General features: G+C 44.6%; 1 protein-coding gene across 1 annotated transcript in view; it reads left to right on the top strand.

Annotated features, from left to right (window-relative positions):
* Positions 1-1,455: 1,455 nt before the first annotated feature.
* LOC125298858 (Golgi resident protein GCP60-like) overlaps positions 1,456-13,245 on the top strand; it is a 33,717-nt gene continuing 21,927 nt past the window's right edge. Inside the window, 3 exon segments of the mRNA XM_048249727.1 lie at positions 1,456-1,803; positions 3,601-3,742; positions 11,361-11,501. Coding sequence (XP_048105684.1) covers positions 1,515-1,803; positions 3,601-3,742; positions 11,361-11,501 — 572 coding nt within the window. The 5' untranslated portion in view covers positions 1,456-1,514.

The following is a 13,245-nucleotide window of genomic DNA, read 5'->3' as shown; positions in this document are numbered from 1 at the left end:
CAGTTCAAAGGTCATCATGCAGTTAGCATGGTGTGAATGAGCAGTCTCCCCCCTGATTCACAGAAAGGAGTTTGTCTAAAGGTCATTTAAACCAGATACACACAGATAAGATCATTCAGAGGGGTCAGTGCTATTTCCTTTCAACAGCTTGCCTATCAACTGCGAGAATAAAATGTAAAGTTCCCAGTCCAATTTTTAAATATTTTCAGTCAGATTTTAAACACGTAATTGTCACACATACTTAAACCTGATGATAACATGTAGTTGTCACACATACCTAAACCTGATGATGACACATCCGTGGGTGTGGTCAGCGCTAAAGACAGGTAAGCTATAACATATTCACCTACTAAGTTTTTTATTACGCTAGTCAGAGGCCATTGTTATTGACCTCTGTTTCAAATGTAATATCTGAAGTATGTTGTGGCTGGAATATGGGTCACATCTGTCATTGGCTCCAAAAGAAACTGGTGAGAAGGCTGAGATGAGTCTCAGAGCAACGTTCCCACCCCGTAGCGTACATAACACCAGTGGCCCCAACAGGGTCACATCTGTGGTGCTTAGGCATGAGCCTTCCTGTCATTACGTGTGTATTCTAGAGGCATTTGAGGGCATTTCCATATCAAACTGCACTAGTGTGTGTGTTTGTGTGTCAGCCTGTGCCCTAACGTCTGGGCAGTTTGAGCTCCAAGCAATGACTCCTTTGTGTGCTTCCCAATACAGTGTGTAACAGGACAGAGGGCTACTAATATTTTTCTTTAACTCAAACATGGATTAGCACATTATTTGCAGTAGCATAGGCCTAATTGTTTGGCATGACCAAAGGTAGCCTATACAGTAAGCCACAGCAGGACTGTTGATGGACCTTGGCATCCTGAACCAGTGGATGTATAAAATCCTCTGAAATAGCTGTATGCCATTGTAACATTGTATTTTCACCCTATGCTCTGAAATGCTCTTTGAGATCTTGAATCTTTGTCTGCTGTGACTTTAAACTTTACACAATACTGTTGCCATGGGCCAGGTACTCTCTTGAAAAAGATATTCTGTATCTCAATCATACTAAAATAAAGGTTATAATAACAATATAATAATATGACACTGCGGTTAGAGGAAAGGAGAAATGTAGACAGGTAGGCTATTAGGGGTGGAAGGATGCAGTAGCCAATTTTAAGTGCTTGAATTTCACAACCCTTGAAACATGATGGAATTTCTGTACTGGTGTGCTCACAAGACATTATAAAACCAATACTATACAGACAACTGTAGACCTATTTAGACTATACTTAAGCTAATATTTTTTTTGTAATTCTGAAAAAAATACTTTCCTATAACCTGGCGTTAAGGGATATAACTTAGATTGTCCTTTATAAATGCACTTCTGACTTTTTCTAATCCAAAGTGTTGACAAGGCTCTCTGCTACGTCATTATTTACATCTCTAGGAGCAACTGCCGGAATTTCCGGTTAGAAGAACCGGAAGTAAGTACGTGGCTGCTCCAGCTGACATTCTGCATGATGGCGACTGAGGTTCGGAGCGGCGACCTCAACAGCGGTAATTCCAGCCGACTCGAAGTGTCCATAGACGGCCTCACCCTTAGCCCAGATCCCGAGGGCGATCAGGAACATGTCAAGCCACTGGACTCCTCGCTGGAAGGACGGACGAACGGAAATCACGGAGCCGGCGATGGGGAGGAGGAGGAGGAGGAGGAGGGGGAGGGTGAAAATGCTAGAAGCTCTATCGAGAGGAAATGGGGCTTCTCTTTAGACGAGCTGTATGGATTGGCGCTGACATTTTTCAAAGGTAGCTGGCTATTGGAGTGATGCTCTGTGTGCGCTAACGGCATGGCAGAAAACATCGAACGTTAGATTCATTTGAACTCGACCCTTGCCATCGATGTGTCACATTCAAGGCAACTAACGTAATGTTAGCTATCCTGGCAAGCTAACGTCGTTTGCCATCTTATTCAGCCGTTGAGTCTAATTGTATTGCTGTAGACGTGTATTGTGCGGCATAAACACGGTCTTGTGCCGTACAGTTATGAACTTACCGACTCCTCTATGTGATTGACCGTGATTGCAAACTGATAGCTAACAATTTGGCTACATCCGTTGGAAAAACCGGTAGTGAGGAACCATCACGATATGTCATGTGTTGTTGATCATGTGCTTGGCTCGTTAACATCAAGGTTTTAGTGCGTGATATTGATATGGACAAGTCGGTCGCAAAGCTGGTACTATAAACAATGCTAGCTAGACAAAATATTCTTGTCCTTAGGAGAACTATCAGGAAAGACGTCATACCGCATCCGTTGACAGTTTTGAAGGTGTGTGAGGGCGTGATGATATCTCGTGTCTCAGGAGACTGCCGGCAGGTAACACGAGACAGATGGGGAGCTCTCGTGAGAAACTTGCATAGCAGATATTCCTGGGAAAACCTTGTTGTGTTTAGTTTACCGTCAATGTGTAAAGGATCCTTAGACCCTCTTGGTTTGTTTTGGTGCCAAGGTTTTAAATGCCCCCCATACAAACTCAGAGGCTCAGTAGTCTTGCAAACAGTTGAGGTTAAAACACGAGTTGTGTTGCGTCTGTAATCATTAATTTAACAGTCGGTTATTGATTGTGGTGTGAGGCTGAGAGCCCGGTCCTGTGTAGCTAGCAGGCTTGGCTTGTATCCTGTCGGACACATCCTAACGTAATCACAGGGGAGGCTTGTTATTGTTAGATTGCTGGGCTGGCATGTAAGAAAGACTTTGCCCCTACCTCCCCCCCCCCCCCCCCACACACTCAACAACACTGCTCTCTTAGCAAAAAACAGCCTCTATGGTAGTTCTTGGCTCCCATGCAAGGTCACCTGCTCGCTCACTCACTGATGGTGCAACATTTTCCACTGTGCCGCCGCTGTGTCCGAGCAAGTTAACGGAAATTGGGTATGTTATGCTCCACGGTGGTGGACAGAGATTTGGTGGAATTCAATGCCCACTTCTCTGTCTGTCGCCAGGGAAACGAATTGATTAAAACAGAATCTACTGGGTTAGTCAACAAGCACATGGAGAGGACATGCTGCATTCACAAGATTAACTGTGTGTGTGTGTGTGTGTGTAGGGTTCTGTGACTGCTAACAGACAGAAGGCCTGCTGTAGAACCTTGTATTATTCGTGTAATTATTCCGTGTCCAATTTCTTCCATTCTAGTGGTAAACTGGTTGCTTGGTAATGAATGATCTTGCTGTGGGTACTGCGTTTGCTTTCTTTATCTTATATATTATGTGGAGTTAGGTGAGGTCTGCTGTCCTTTCTAATATTCTATTTAATTATTCTATAGGTTCTCTGTGCTTTCTTTATGTTTATGGTGTTTGATATTTGACGCTTTTGTCCAAATTATTTCTGTCGTATGTATAATGTGGAGGTTTTGTCCAATTTGTTTGTATATATGTATGTATGTATAATGTGGGGGTTTGAGTGATGGCCTGGGTGTGTTTGCTCTCTCAGCTAACGCTGCTTCCTCCTCTGTGGCTCTCTCCCCTCACACTCACACTCACACGCTCATACACACACACTCACACTCTCTCACACACACACACACACACACACACACACAGAGAAGGACGGGAAGGCGTTCCACCCGACCTACGAGGAGAAGCTCCGTCTGGTGGCGCTGCACAAGCAGGTGCTGCAGGGGCCCTACAACCCCGACGCCTCCCCTGAGGTGGGCTTCTTTGATGTGCTGGGCAACGACCGCAGGTGAGACGTGACCTTTGACCTTGCTCTCTCTTTAATAACCATGCTCTCTCTTTAATAACCATGCTCTCTCTTTAATAACCATTCTCTCTCCCCAACATCTGCTGAGGGCCAGTGAGAATCTGAGAGTCTGAGACAAACACACACACACACACACACACACACACACACACACACACACACACACACACACACACACACACCGGGACACGTTTACATGCTCAGAGGGTTAGCACTTACCATCAGACCCAGAGTCCATCAGACCCAGAGTGGACATTACTGCAGGCGCTTTCTCGTCTTATTAAAGCTGGACAGCCGATTAGCACCTGTTTATTGGCGTTAAGTTGAGCTTTAATGAAAAGATTCCATCTGGATATTTGTGTCGCTCTGTTAAAAGTGTAAAGGAGTTGCTTGCCACTCATGCACTCGTTCCTATAAAGCAGTGAGGAGTCCAGTCATACACTTGCTCCTATGGAGCAGTGAGGAGTCCACTCATACACTCGCTCCTGAGGAGTCCACTCATACACTCGCTCCTGAGGAGTCCACTCATACACTCGCTCCTGAGGAGTCCACTCATACACTCGCTCCTGAGGAGTCCAGTCCTACTGTACACTCGCTCCTATGGAGCCGTGAGGAGTCCAGTCCTACTGTACACTCGCTCCTGAGGAGCCGTGAGGAGTCCAGTCCTACTGTACACTCGCTCCTGAGGAGTCCAGTCCTACTGTACACTCGCTCCTGAGGAGCCGTGAGGAGTCCAGTCCTACTGTACACTCGCTCCTATGGAGCCGTGAGGAGTCCAGTCCTACTGTACACTCGCTCCTGAGGAGCCGTGAGGAGTCCAGTCCTACTGTACACTCGCTCCTATGGAGCCGTGAGGAGTCCAGTTATACACTCGCTCCTGAGGAGTCCAGTCCTACTGTACACTCGCTCCTGAGGAGCCGTGAGGAGTCCAGTTATACACTCGCTCCTGAGGAGTCCAGTCCAGTTGTACACTCGCTCCTGAGGAGCCGTGAGGAGTCCAGTTATACACTCGCTCCTGAGGAGTCCAGTCCAGTTGTACACTCGCTCCTGAGGAGCCGTGAGGAGTCCAGTCCTACTGTACACTCGCTCCTGAGGAGTCCAGTCCTACTGTACACTCGCTCCTGAGGAGCCGTGAGGAGTCCAGTCCTACTGTACACTCGCTCCTGAGGAGCCGTGAGGAGTCCAGTCCTACTGTACACTCGCTCCTGAGGAGTCCAGTCCTACTGTACACTCGCTCCTGAGGAGCCGTGAGGAGTCCAGTCCTACTGTACACTCGCTCCTGAGGAGCCGTGAGGAGTCCAGTTATACACTCGCTCCTGAGGAGGCCAGTCCAGTTGTACACTCGCTCCTGAGGAGCCGTGAGGAGTCCAGTTATACACTCGCTCCTGAGGAGGCCATGCATTTGTCCTTTGCTGCAATCTCTCTCTCTCCCCCTTTTCCACTTCTCCCCACTCTGTCCCTCTCTCCTTTCTTCTCCTGTTTCCTCTCCTCTATCGCTCTGTCCCCTCTGTAAGCTGCTCTGTCGTCCGTATGATGTTGTAGTTTTATGAGCTTGTGTGTTATGTGTGATGAGAGCAGACAAGGGAGAAGTTCAGAAGGGAAAGGAAGAGTGTGTGTGTGTGTGTGTGTGTGCGTGTGTGTGTGCATGTGTGTTGGGGGGGTTGAGGGGGGGAGCAGCAGAGTTAGAACAGCGGTTGAAATGTTTGCAGTGTAAAGTGCTCAGCAGCATTTTCTCCGTAAGGGTGAGTTGCTCTGTTTTTATTTCTGTTTTTATTTTTGTTTTGTGTCTGTCGGGATCCCGCTGCTTGTAACTGTGAAGCTGCTATAATAATCCAATCAGATCACTGGCAGGCAGGAAGTGCCTCTCTGGTAGCGCTCTGATTGGTGGACGCAGACAGCCCAAGTTGGACCTTATTATAGAGATGATTACAGAGTGTGTGACACACACACCCAGTCTGCACAACACAGCTCACACACACACACACACACACACATACACACAGTCTGCACATCACAGCACACACACACACACACAGTCTGCACAACACAGCACACACATACACACACACACACACACAGTCTGCACAACACAGCACACACATACACACACAGTCTGCACAACACAGCACACACACACACACACACACACACACACACACACACACACACAGTCTGCACAACACAGCTCACAGCAACGCTACACAGAGCACTGCTGCTTTTAGGACACACTCATTATGCACATCAGTGTGTTTTACTGTTTCTGCACTCTTTTGGCTCACACACACACACACACACACACACACACACACACTAGGCACATTGGAACATTGACCTCTGATCACAGGAAATGATGTCCAGCAGTAAACAATACCCATCTCTTTTTCTCTCTCACACACACACAGAAACACACACACATCACCTGATTGCTTAGCTAGCACTGACCTGATTCCAAGTGTTATCTTCTATTGTTATGTTATGTCTTCCCTTTGCCTCTTTTCTCTCTCTCTCTCTCTCTCTCTCTCTCTCTCTCTCTCTCTCTCTCTCTCTCTCTCTCTCTCTTCAATTCAATTCAATTCAATTCAATTCAATTCAAGGTAGCTTTATTGGCATGACAAATATTTCTTTGCATTGCCAAAGCAGGACATCAAACAATACAATACAGAACATACGATAGATAAGACATTTATACATATAAACGTGTGTGTGTGTGTGTGTGTGTGTGTGTGTGTGTGTCTGTGCTGGTAGGTATTTCATGTGTATAGTGTCTAATCACTGTCCCTCGCTCTATGGCATTCAGTGACATATTTAGCAGCAAGAGCTGCTGTCTGTCCTTGCTGTCCAAGTAAGACAGGCAGTACTTCCTGTTCTCCCAGGTTTCGGAACTCCGGGATTAGGTTGGTAAATTTATCGAAGTAGGTATCTCTAATAAATTCATATTTCTTACATTGAAGAAGAAAGTGCACCTCCGTCTCAACCTCACCTGTCGTACAGTGACCACAGACTCTTTGCTCTCTCGGCAACCATGACTTTCTTAGTCTGCCTTTTTCTATGGCTAGGCTGTGGTCACTGAGTCTGTATTTGGTCAAGATCTGTCTCTGCTTTATATCTCTGACAGTAGAGAGATATTCTTCTAATTCATATTTAGATTTTATGGCCCGATAACATTCTAGTTTGTTTTGTTTTTTTGTTTCATTATGCCAATGTTCCAAATATTTTTCTTTAGATTTCTGGATAATCTGGTTGAGATTTAGTCTAAAAGCAGAGCTTGGCTGAGAGAGTGTATTAGTATTTGTTAGAGGGGGATTACTTAGTCTCAGCACAAGCTGACTCAGAGGACTCTTGTCGGGGTTCAGATTCTGAGTTTTTGCTGCCATGAAATGCAGTGTGTCTCTGGGACTTGTTTGGAGATGCATCCAGAATTTAAGTGCTCTCTTTTGTATGTTGATGGCCAATGGGAATCTGCCTAATTCAGCCCTACATGCATTGGTTGGTGTTTTCTTTTGGATTTTTAAAATTAATCGACAGAATTCTGCATGTAGGGATTCTACAGGATGCTTGTCCCATCTAGTGTAGCTGTGCACACTGAGTGGACCCCATACCTCACTTCCATATAGCGCAATAGGCTGGATAACACAGTCGAATATTTTGCACCAAACTTTAATTGGTATGTTTATGTTCCAGAAGTTTCTTTTTTATTGCATATATACGCTGCGAGCTTTTTTTCTTTAGAGCATTCACTGCCATGCTAAAGCTCCCCGATGCAGTTATGATCAAGCCGAGGTAAGTGTACTGCATCGTGTGATCTAGGGCGGTGCTGCCTAGATTGAAAGGGTATCTGTGTTCCTGACATCTGGGCTTCTTTTGGAATATCATAATGTTTGTCTTTTTTAGATTTACTGTCAGGGCCCAGTGCTGACAGTATTTCTCTAGCAGGTCCAGGTGCTGCTGTAGTCCCTGTGCAGTGGGAGATATCAGCACCAGGTCGTCTGCATAGAGGAGGAATTTAATTTCTTTTTCTTTTAGGGTAAGGCCAGGAGCTGTAGACTGTTCCAACTGCACCGCTAACTCATTGATGTAAATATTGAACAGTGTTGGACTGAGGCTACAGCCCTGCCTCACCCCTCTTTTTTGAGTGAAGTATTCTGTAATTTTGTCGCCAATTTTCACAGCATTTCTGTTTTCAGAGTACATTTCCTTAACTAATTGGTAAACTTTACCCCCTACACCGCTTTGTAAAAGTTTATAAAATAGTCCTTCATGCCAGATTGAATCAAATGCTTTTTTGAAATCAACAAAACAAGCAAATATTTTTCCTTTTTGTGTTTGGTTTACATGTTTAGTTATTAGGGTGTGTAGGGTGTAAATGTGGTCCGTAGTCTTGGTAATTTGGAAGAAATCCAATTTGACTTTTGCTGAGGACATCGTGCTCCTTAAGGAAGGCTACTATTCTTTTTGTTGATAATGCTGCTAAACACCTTCCCCAGACTACTGTTCACACAGATGCCTCTAAAATTATTGGGGTCCAATTTATCTCCACTTTTGTAGATGGGTGTAATGTACCCTTGGCTCCAGATGTCAGGAAAACAGCCAGAAGTTAAAGTGAGATTGAACAATTTGAGTATAGCCCTTTGCAGTTCAGGGGTGCTGTGTTTAAGCATTTCTCCTCTGATGTGATCAGGGCCGCAGGATTTTTTTGTTTTGAGTTTTTTAATTTTGGATTCAAGTTCGAATTGTGTAATTGGGAAGTCAAGGGGGTTTTGGTTGTCTTTAATTGTCTTTTCAAGGGATTGTAATTTTTTCATGGTTTTTTCATAATTCGAATGTAGATCTTGAGGTTGGATGTCTGTATACAAATTTTCAAAGTGCTTTTTCCAGATTTCACCATTTTGAATCGGTAAGTTCTGTGGTTTTGTTTTGCTCAGACCATTCCACATCTCCCAAAATTTATTATTTTGTATAGATGCTTCGATTTTGCTGAGAGTTGTGTTGGTGTCATTCTGTTTTTCCTTTCTCAGCAACATTTTATAGTGTTTAAGAGTTTCGTGGTAGTTCTTTCTAAGATTTTTATTTTCAGGCTGGTGGTGCTTTTGATTGGAAATATGCCTGAATCTAGTCCTGAGTTGTTCACATTCCTTGTCAAACCATTTTTCTTCAGTTTTGTTCTTTGCTCGATTTTTGTTAGACTTCTTCATGCCAGCTACATTTGCTGCTTTCAGAAATATTTTGTTTAGTTCTTTTGTGGCTTCATTAACACCAGTTTTGCTAATCTCAAAACATTTTGAGTTGTAGGATCTAATGCATTGTTTTAGTTCTGAAGAATTTAGAGCTTTTAAAAAGTTATCTGGGCTGTCCTGAGTCCATCTATATGTCCCATTGAGACGGAATAGCTTGCTGGACTCTGTTTTGGGCTGCTGTATGATTTTGAGAAAGATGTTAGTCTGGTTATGATCCGATAGTGGAGTTTGCCGCCTGACAGTGAATGCTCTGAAGGAGTTGGGGTCCATGTCAGTGATTGCATAGTCAACTACACTAGCTCCAAGAGCTGAACAATACGTGAACCTCCCCCTAAAGAGTCCCTCTGATCCTGCCATTAAGCATATACAGCCCTAAGGCTCGACAGAGATGCACTAACTCTTTACCATTTTTATTGACAGTACGGTCAAGGCTGTTTCTCTGGGGTAAGTTTGGTGTAAAATAAAGGTTGTTTTGACCAAACACATGGTTGTTACCATGAGGGTCTATGTGATCTATTTCACACCCAGTCCTGGCATTTAGGTCCCCACATATCAGCACATTTCCCTGGGCCTGGAAATGGCTGATGTCTGTGTAGAGATTGCTTATGTAGTCCTCCTCATAATAGGGAGATTCTATTGGTGGGATGTATATGGCACAAAGGTATATATCATTCATTGATATACCAGAGTTCTTTTTTAATTTTAGCCAACAGTGTGATTTCCCTATTTGGATGATAGAAAGGTGATTAGTAAGGTTTTCCTTGTACCACACCAGTATTCCCCCAGAGTTTCTGCCATGACATATGCCATTGAGTTTGAGCGAGGAGATTACAATTTCATTGTATCCCTTAGGACAGTGTGTGGGTGTCTCTGTGCGGCACCATGTTTCAGTGAGGATAAGAATATCCACATTTTCAATGTTTTTCAAAAACTCTGGTTGAGTACTCTTAATACCAAACGTTGAGGAGTAGAGTCCTTGTATGTTCCAACAACTAACATAAAATGAATTCATACTTTCACAAAATGGACAGATTCAATGGAACAGATTAAAGAAGTTATTTGAATAGAGTAGGCTAATCAAATCAAAGTCTGTGGAGAATGATACAAGTTTGAGAAATACAAATTCAAACAATGTTTGAACATTCATACACAGCTGCAATGGGGGTGGGGGGTGGAACAGGGGTGAATGATGGCATTGGGGGGTGATGGTGTGACAAGGGAGGGGAGGGGGGATCCATTAGCAGTGTGTGCGTAGTATGTGACCTGTTCGGGGGAGGGGGGGGTATTCCTTGTGATGTCATGAAGGAAGGGGCTGTGGATGGTGGGAGGGGAAGGGGAGGGGTGTCTATTGGCGGTGTCTCTCTCCTTCCTCTCTCTCTCTCTCTCTCTCTCTCTCTCTCTCTCTCTCTCTCTCTTTCCTGTCTTTGTGGGGGCTTTTTGTTACTGGTTTATTTGTTTGGGTTCCCTGTAGGTGGATGTTGGGGTGTGTAGCGGGTGTGTAAGGGGGTGGAGGTGTTTTAATATGGGCTGCTTTTACTCTTACTTGGTTTCCTTTTTGATTGTCAATAAAGGAGCCTTAAAGTCAGTCTCTTTTTCTTCTTTCTCTCTCTCTCTCTCTCTCTCTCTCTCTCCTCTCTCTCTTCTCTCTCTCTCTTCTCTCCCCCTCTCTCTCTCTCTCTCTCTCCTCTCTCTCTTCTCTCTCTTCTCTCTCTCCGTTCACATCACATGAGTTTCATGGGCACAGCTGTTTAAAGCAGCATCACCAAAACACACACGATGATGTAAACCGATACCGATTAAAGAAAAAGAACTCTGTGTGAAGTCAGTCCTGTGTCTGTGTGTGTGTCCACTGCAGGAGAGAGTGGTCAGTCCTGTGTGTGTCCACTGCAGGAGAGAGTGGTCAGTCCTGTGTGTGTCCACTGCAGGAGAGAGTGGTCAGTCCTGTGTGTGTGTGTGTGTGTGTCCACTGCAGGAGAGAGTGGTCAGTCCTGTGTGTGTGTGTGTGTGTGTGTGTGTGTGTGTGTGTGTCTGTGTGTGTGTGTGTGTGTGTGCGCGCGTGTGTGTGTGTGTCCTCTGCAGGAGGGAGTGGTCAGTCCTTTGTGTGTGTGTGTGTGTCCTGCAGGAGGGAGTGGTCAGTCCTGATGTGTGTGTGTGTGTGTGTGTGTGTGTGTGTGTCCACTGCAGGAGAGAGTGGTCAGTCCTGATGTGTGTGTGTGTGTGTGTGTGTGTGTGTGTGTGTGTGTGTGTGTCCACTGCAGGAGAGAGTGGTCAGTCCTGATGTGTGTGTGTGTGTGTGTGTCCACTGCAGGAGAGAGTGGTCAGTCCTGATGTGTGTGTGTGTGTGTGTGTGTGTGTGTCCACTGCAGGAGGGAGTGGGCGCTGCTGGGGAACATGGAGAAGGAGGAGGCCATGGTGGAGTTCGTCAAGCTGCTCAACAAGTGCTGCCATCTCTTCGCCCCCTTCGTCACCTCACACAGGATCGAGAGGGAGGAGCAGGAGAGAAAGAGGTGGGGGCGGGGGTGTTTTCACATATAGTCCCTTTTAAAAGAACCAAACTCAGTCCACTAAAAGGGGACCAGAAAGAGGCCAAAACAAAAGGGACTCACAATACATTTTGTATTCACATTGTGAGTTAATTTGAAAGAGGATCTCTCTTTCTCAGATCTCTTTCTGGTGCACGTCAGCTCTGATGGGGCCTCAGTTTCCTTCCTGTTCATATTATACCTTTTCTGGAGGTCTCAGACCTTAGGCTACTGCTTTCCATTATGGGCTATGTAGTTGCTAGGCTACTGCTTTGGATTATGGGCTATGTAGTTACTAGGCTACTGCTTTGGATTATGGGCTATGTAGTTACTAGGCTACTGCTTTGGATTATGGGCTATGTAGTTGCTAGGCTACTGCTTTGGATTATGGGCTGTGTAGTTACTAGGCTACCAGGTTGAAATAATTATCATAACCCATAATTGGCGTGGTGATTTTGTTTCATAAATTCATTTTTTTTTTAAAAAATATATACATATATGATGATATATTTTCAGAATGAATTCTGATCTGAAGTTATTGCAAATATCCTCTTGAAGTCAACATGTCAGCCAACATGCCAGCAAATCACACTGTCTAACTCAGTAGTGGGCCCGCCCCACCTGGTTACTGTTGCTATGCCCAACTTAAGCCCCCGTCTAAAATGACAAGTGAACAGCAGCCTGTTAACGGCACTGCTCAGTATGTGGGCCTCTCGTAGTCTACATGCAAGAGTTCAACAGAGCTAGCATATCATGACAAATGGTGAGAAATGGAATCCAAAGTTTGCTAATTCTTCATTAGTTAGGCTACCAATAGCTTGGATGGAAAGAAAGTCAGCCGAACGTTAACGTTAGAACAGGTACATTTGTAGCCAAATTCCAAATGTCTGTAGGCCTATCATATGAGCCTAATGATGATAGTTATTCTCTAAATAATAAACGACATGCCTTCTCTTTTGGAAATGGAAAGTCAAAAATGTAGGACAAAATAGGCTAGCCCTACAATGCAGAATGCCGTGGACTTCCAAAGCCGACGAACTCAGTCTCCGGCGTTTGAAGAGATCTGATTTGTGTTCTCATATAATGCAAACTGAGGTTAGTTTGAATTCGTGTGAAAACACCTGTGGACTTCAAAGCTCCAGTAACCGTGCCGACTACCTCAGTCTCCGTAAAATAAATAATATATATGGTTCCGTATATGTAATATGTATGTATGTAATATGCATAAAAATAAATAAAATATATGTTTAATATGGGGTCTGAGTTTGCTTACGTGTTCTCATATGCACAAAAAATGCTGTGCAGTCAAAATAAAATATGTGTAATGCGCATCTGAGTTCAAAATAATAAAATAAAAAATATGAATTTGAAGTGTGAAAAACACCTGTAGTCAGATCTCTGCCATGGTGGTGGCTCAAAATGCATAAAATCTATATGTATGCATAATAATATGTAATAAAAATAATAGTAAAAATAAAATATGTCTTGATACCCTCCCTCTCTATCCCTCTCCCTCTCTCTATCCCCTCTCCCTCCCCCTCTATCTATCCCTCTCTCTCTCTCCTCCCCTCCTTCCCTCTATCCTTCCCTCTATCCCCTTTGTCTTCCTCCCTTTGTCCTTTCCCTCCCTCTCCCTCTCTCCCTTTGTCTCCCTCTCTCCCTCCCTCTCTCTCTCTCCCTCTCCCTCCCTCCCCCTCTCCCTCCCTCCCTCTCCCTCTCTCTCTCCCTC

This window comes from Alosa alosa, chromosome 8 (assembly GCF_017589495.1).
Source record: "Alosa alosa isolate M-15738 ecotype Scorff River chromosome 8, AALO_Geno_1.1, whole genome shotgun sequence".
Taxonomy (NCBI): Eukaryota; Metazoa; Chordata; class Actinopteri; order Clupeiformes; family Clupeidae; genus Alosa; species Alosa alosa.
The sequence above is the reverse complement of the archived record's forward strand: the minus strand, read 5'-3'. Positions and strand labels throughout refer to the sequence as shown.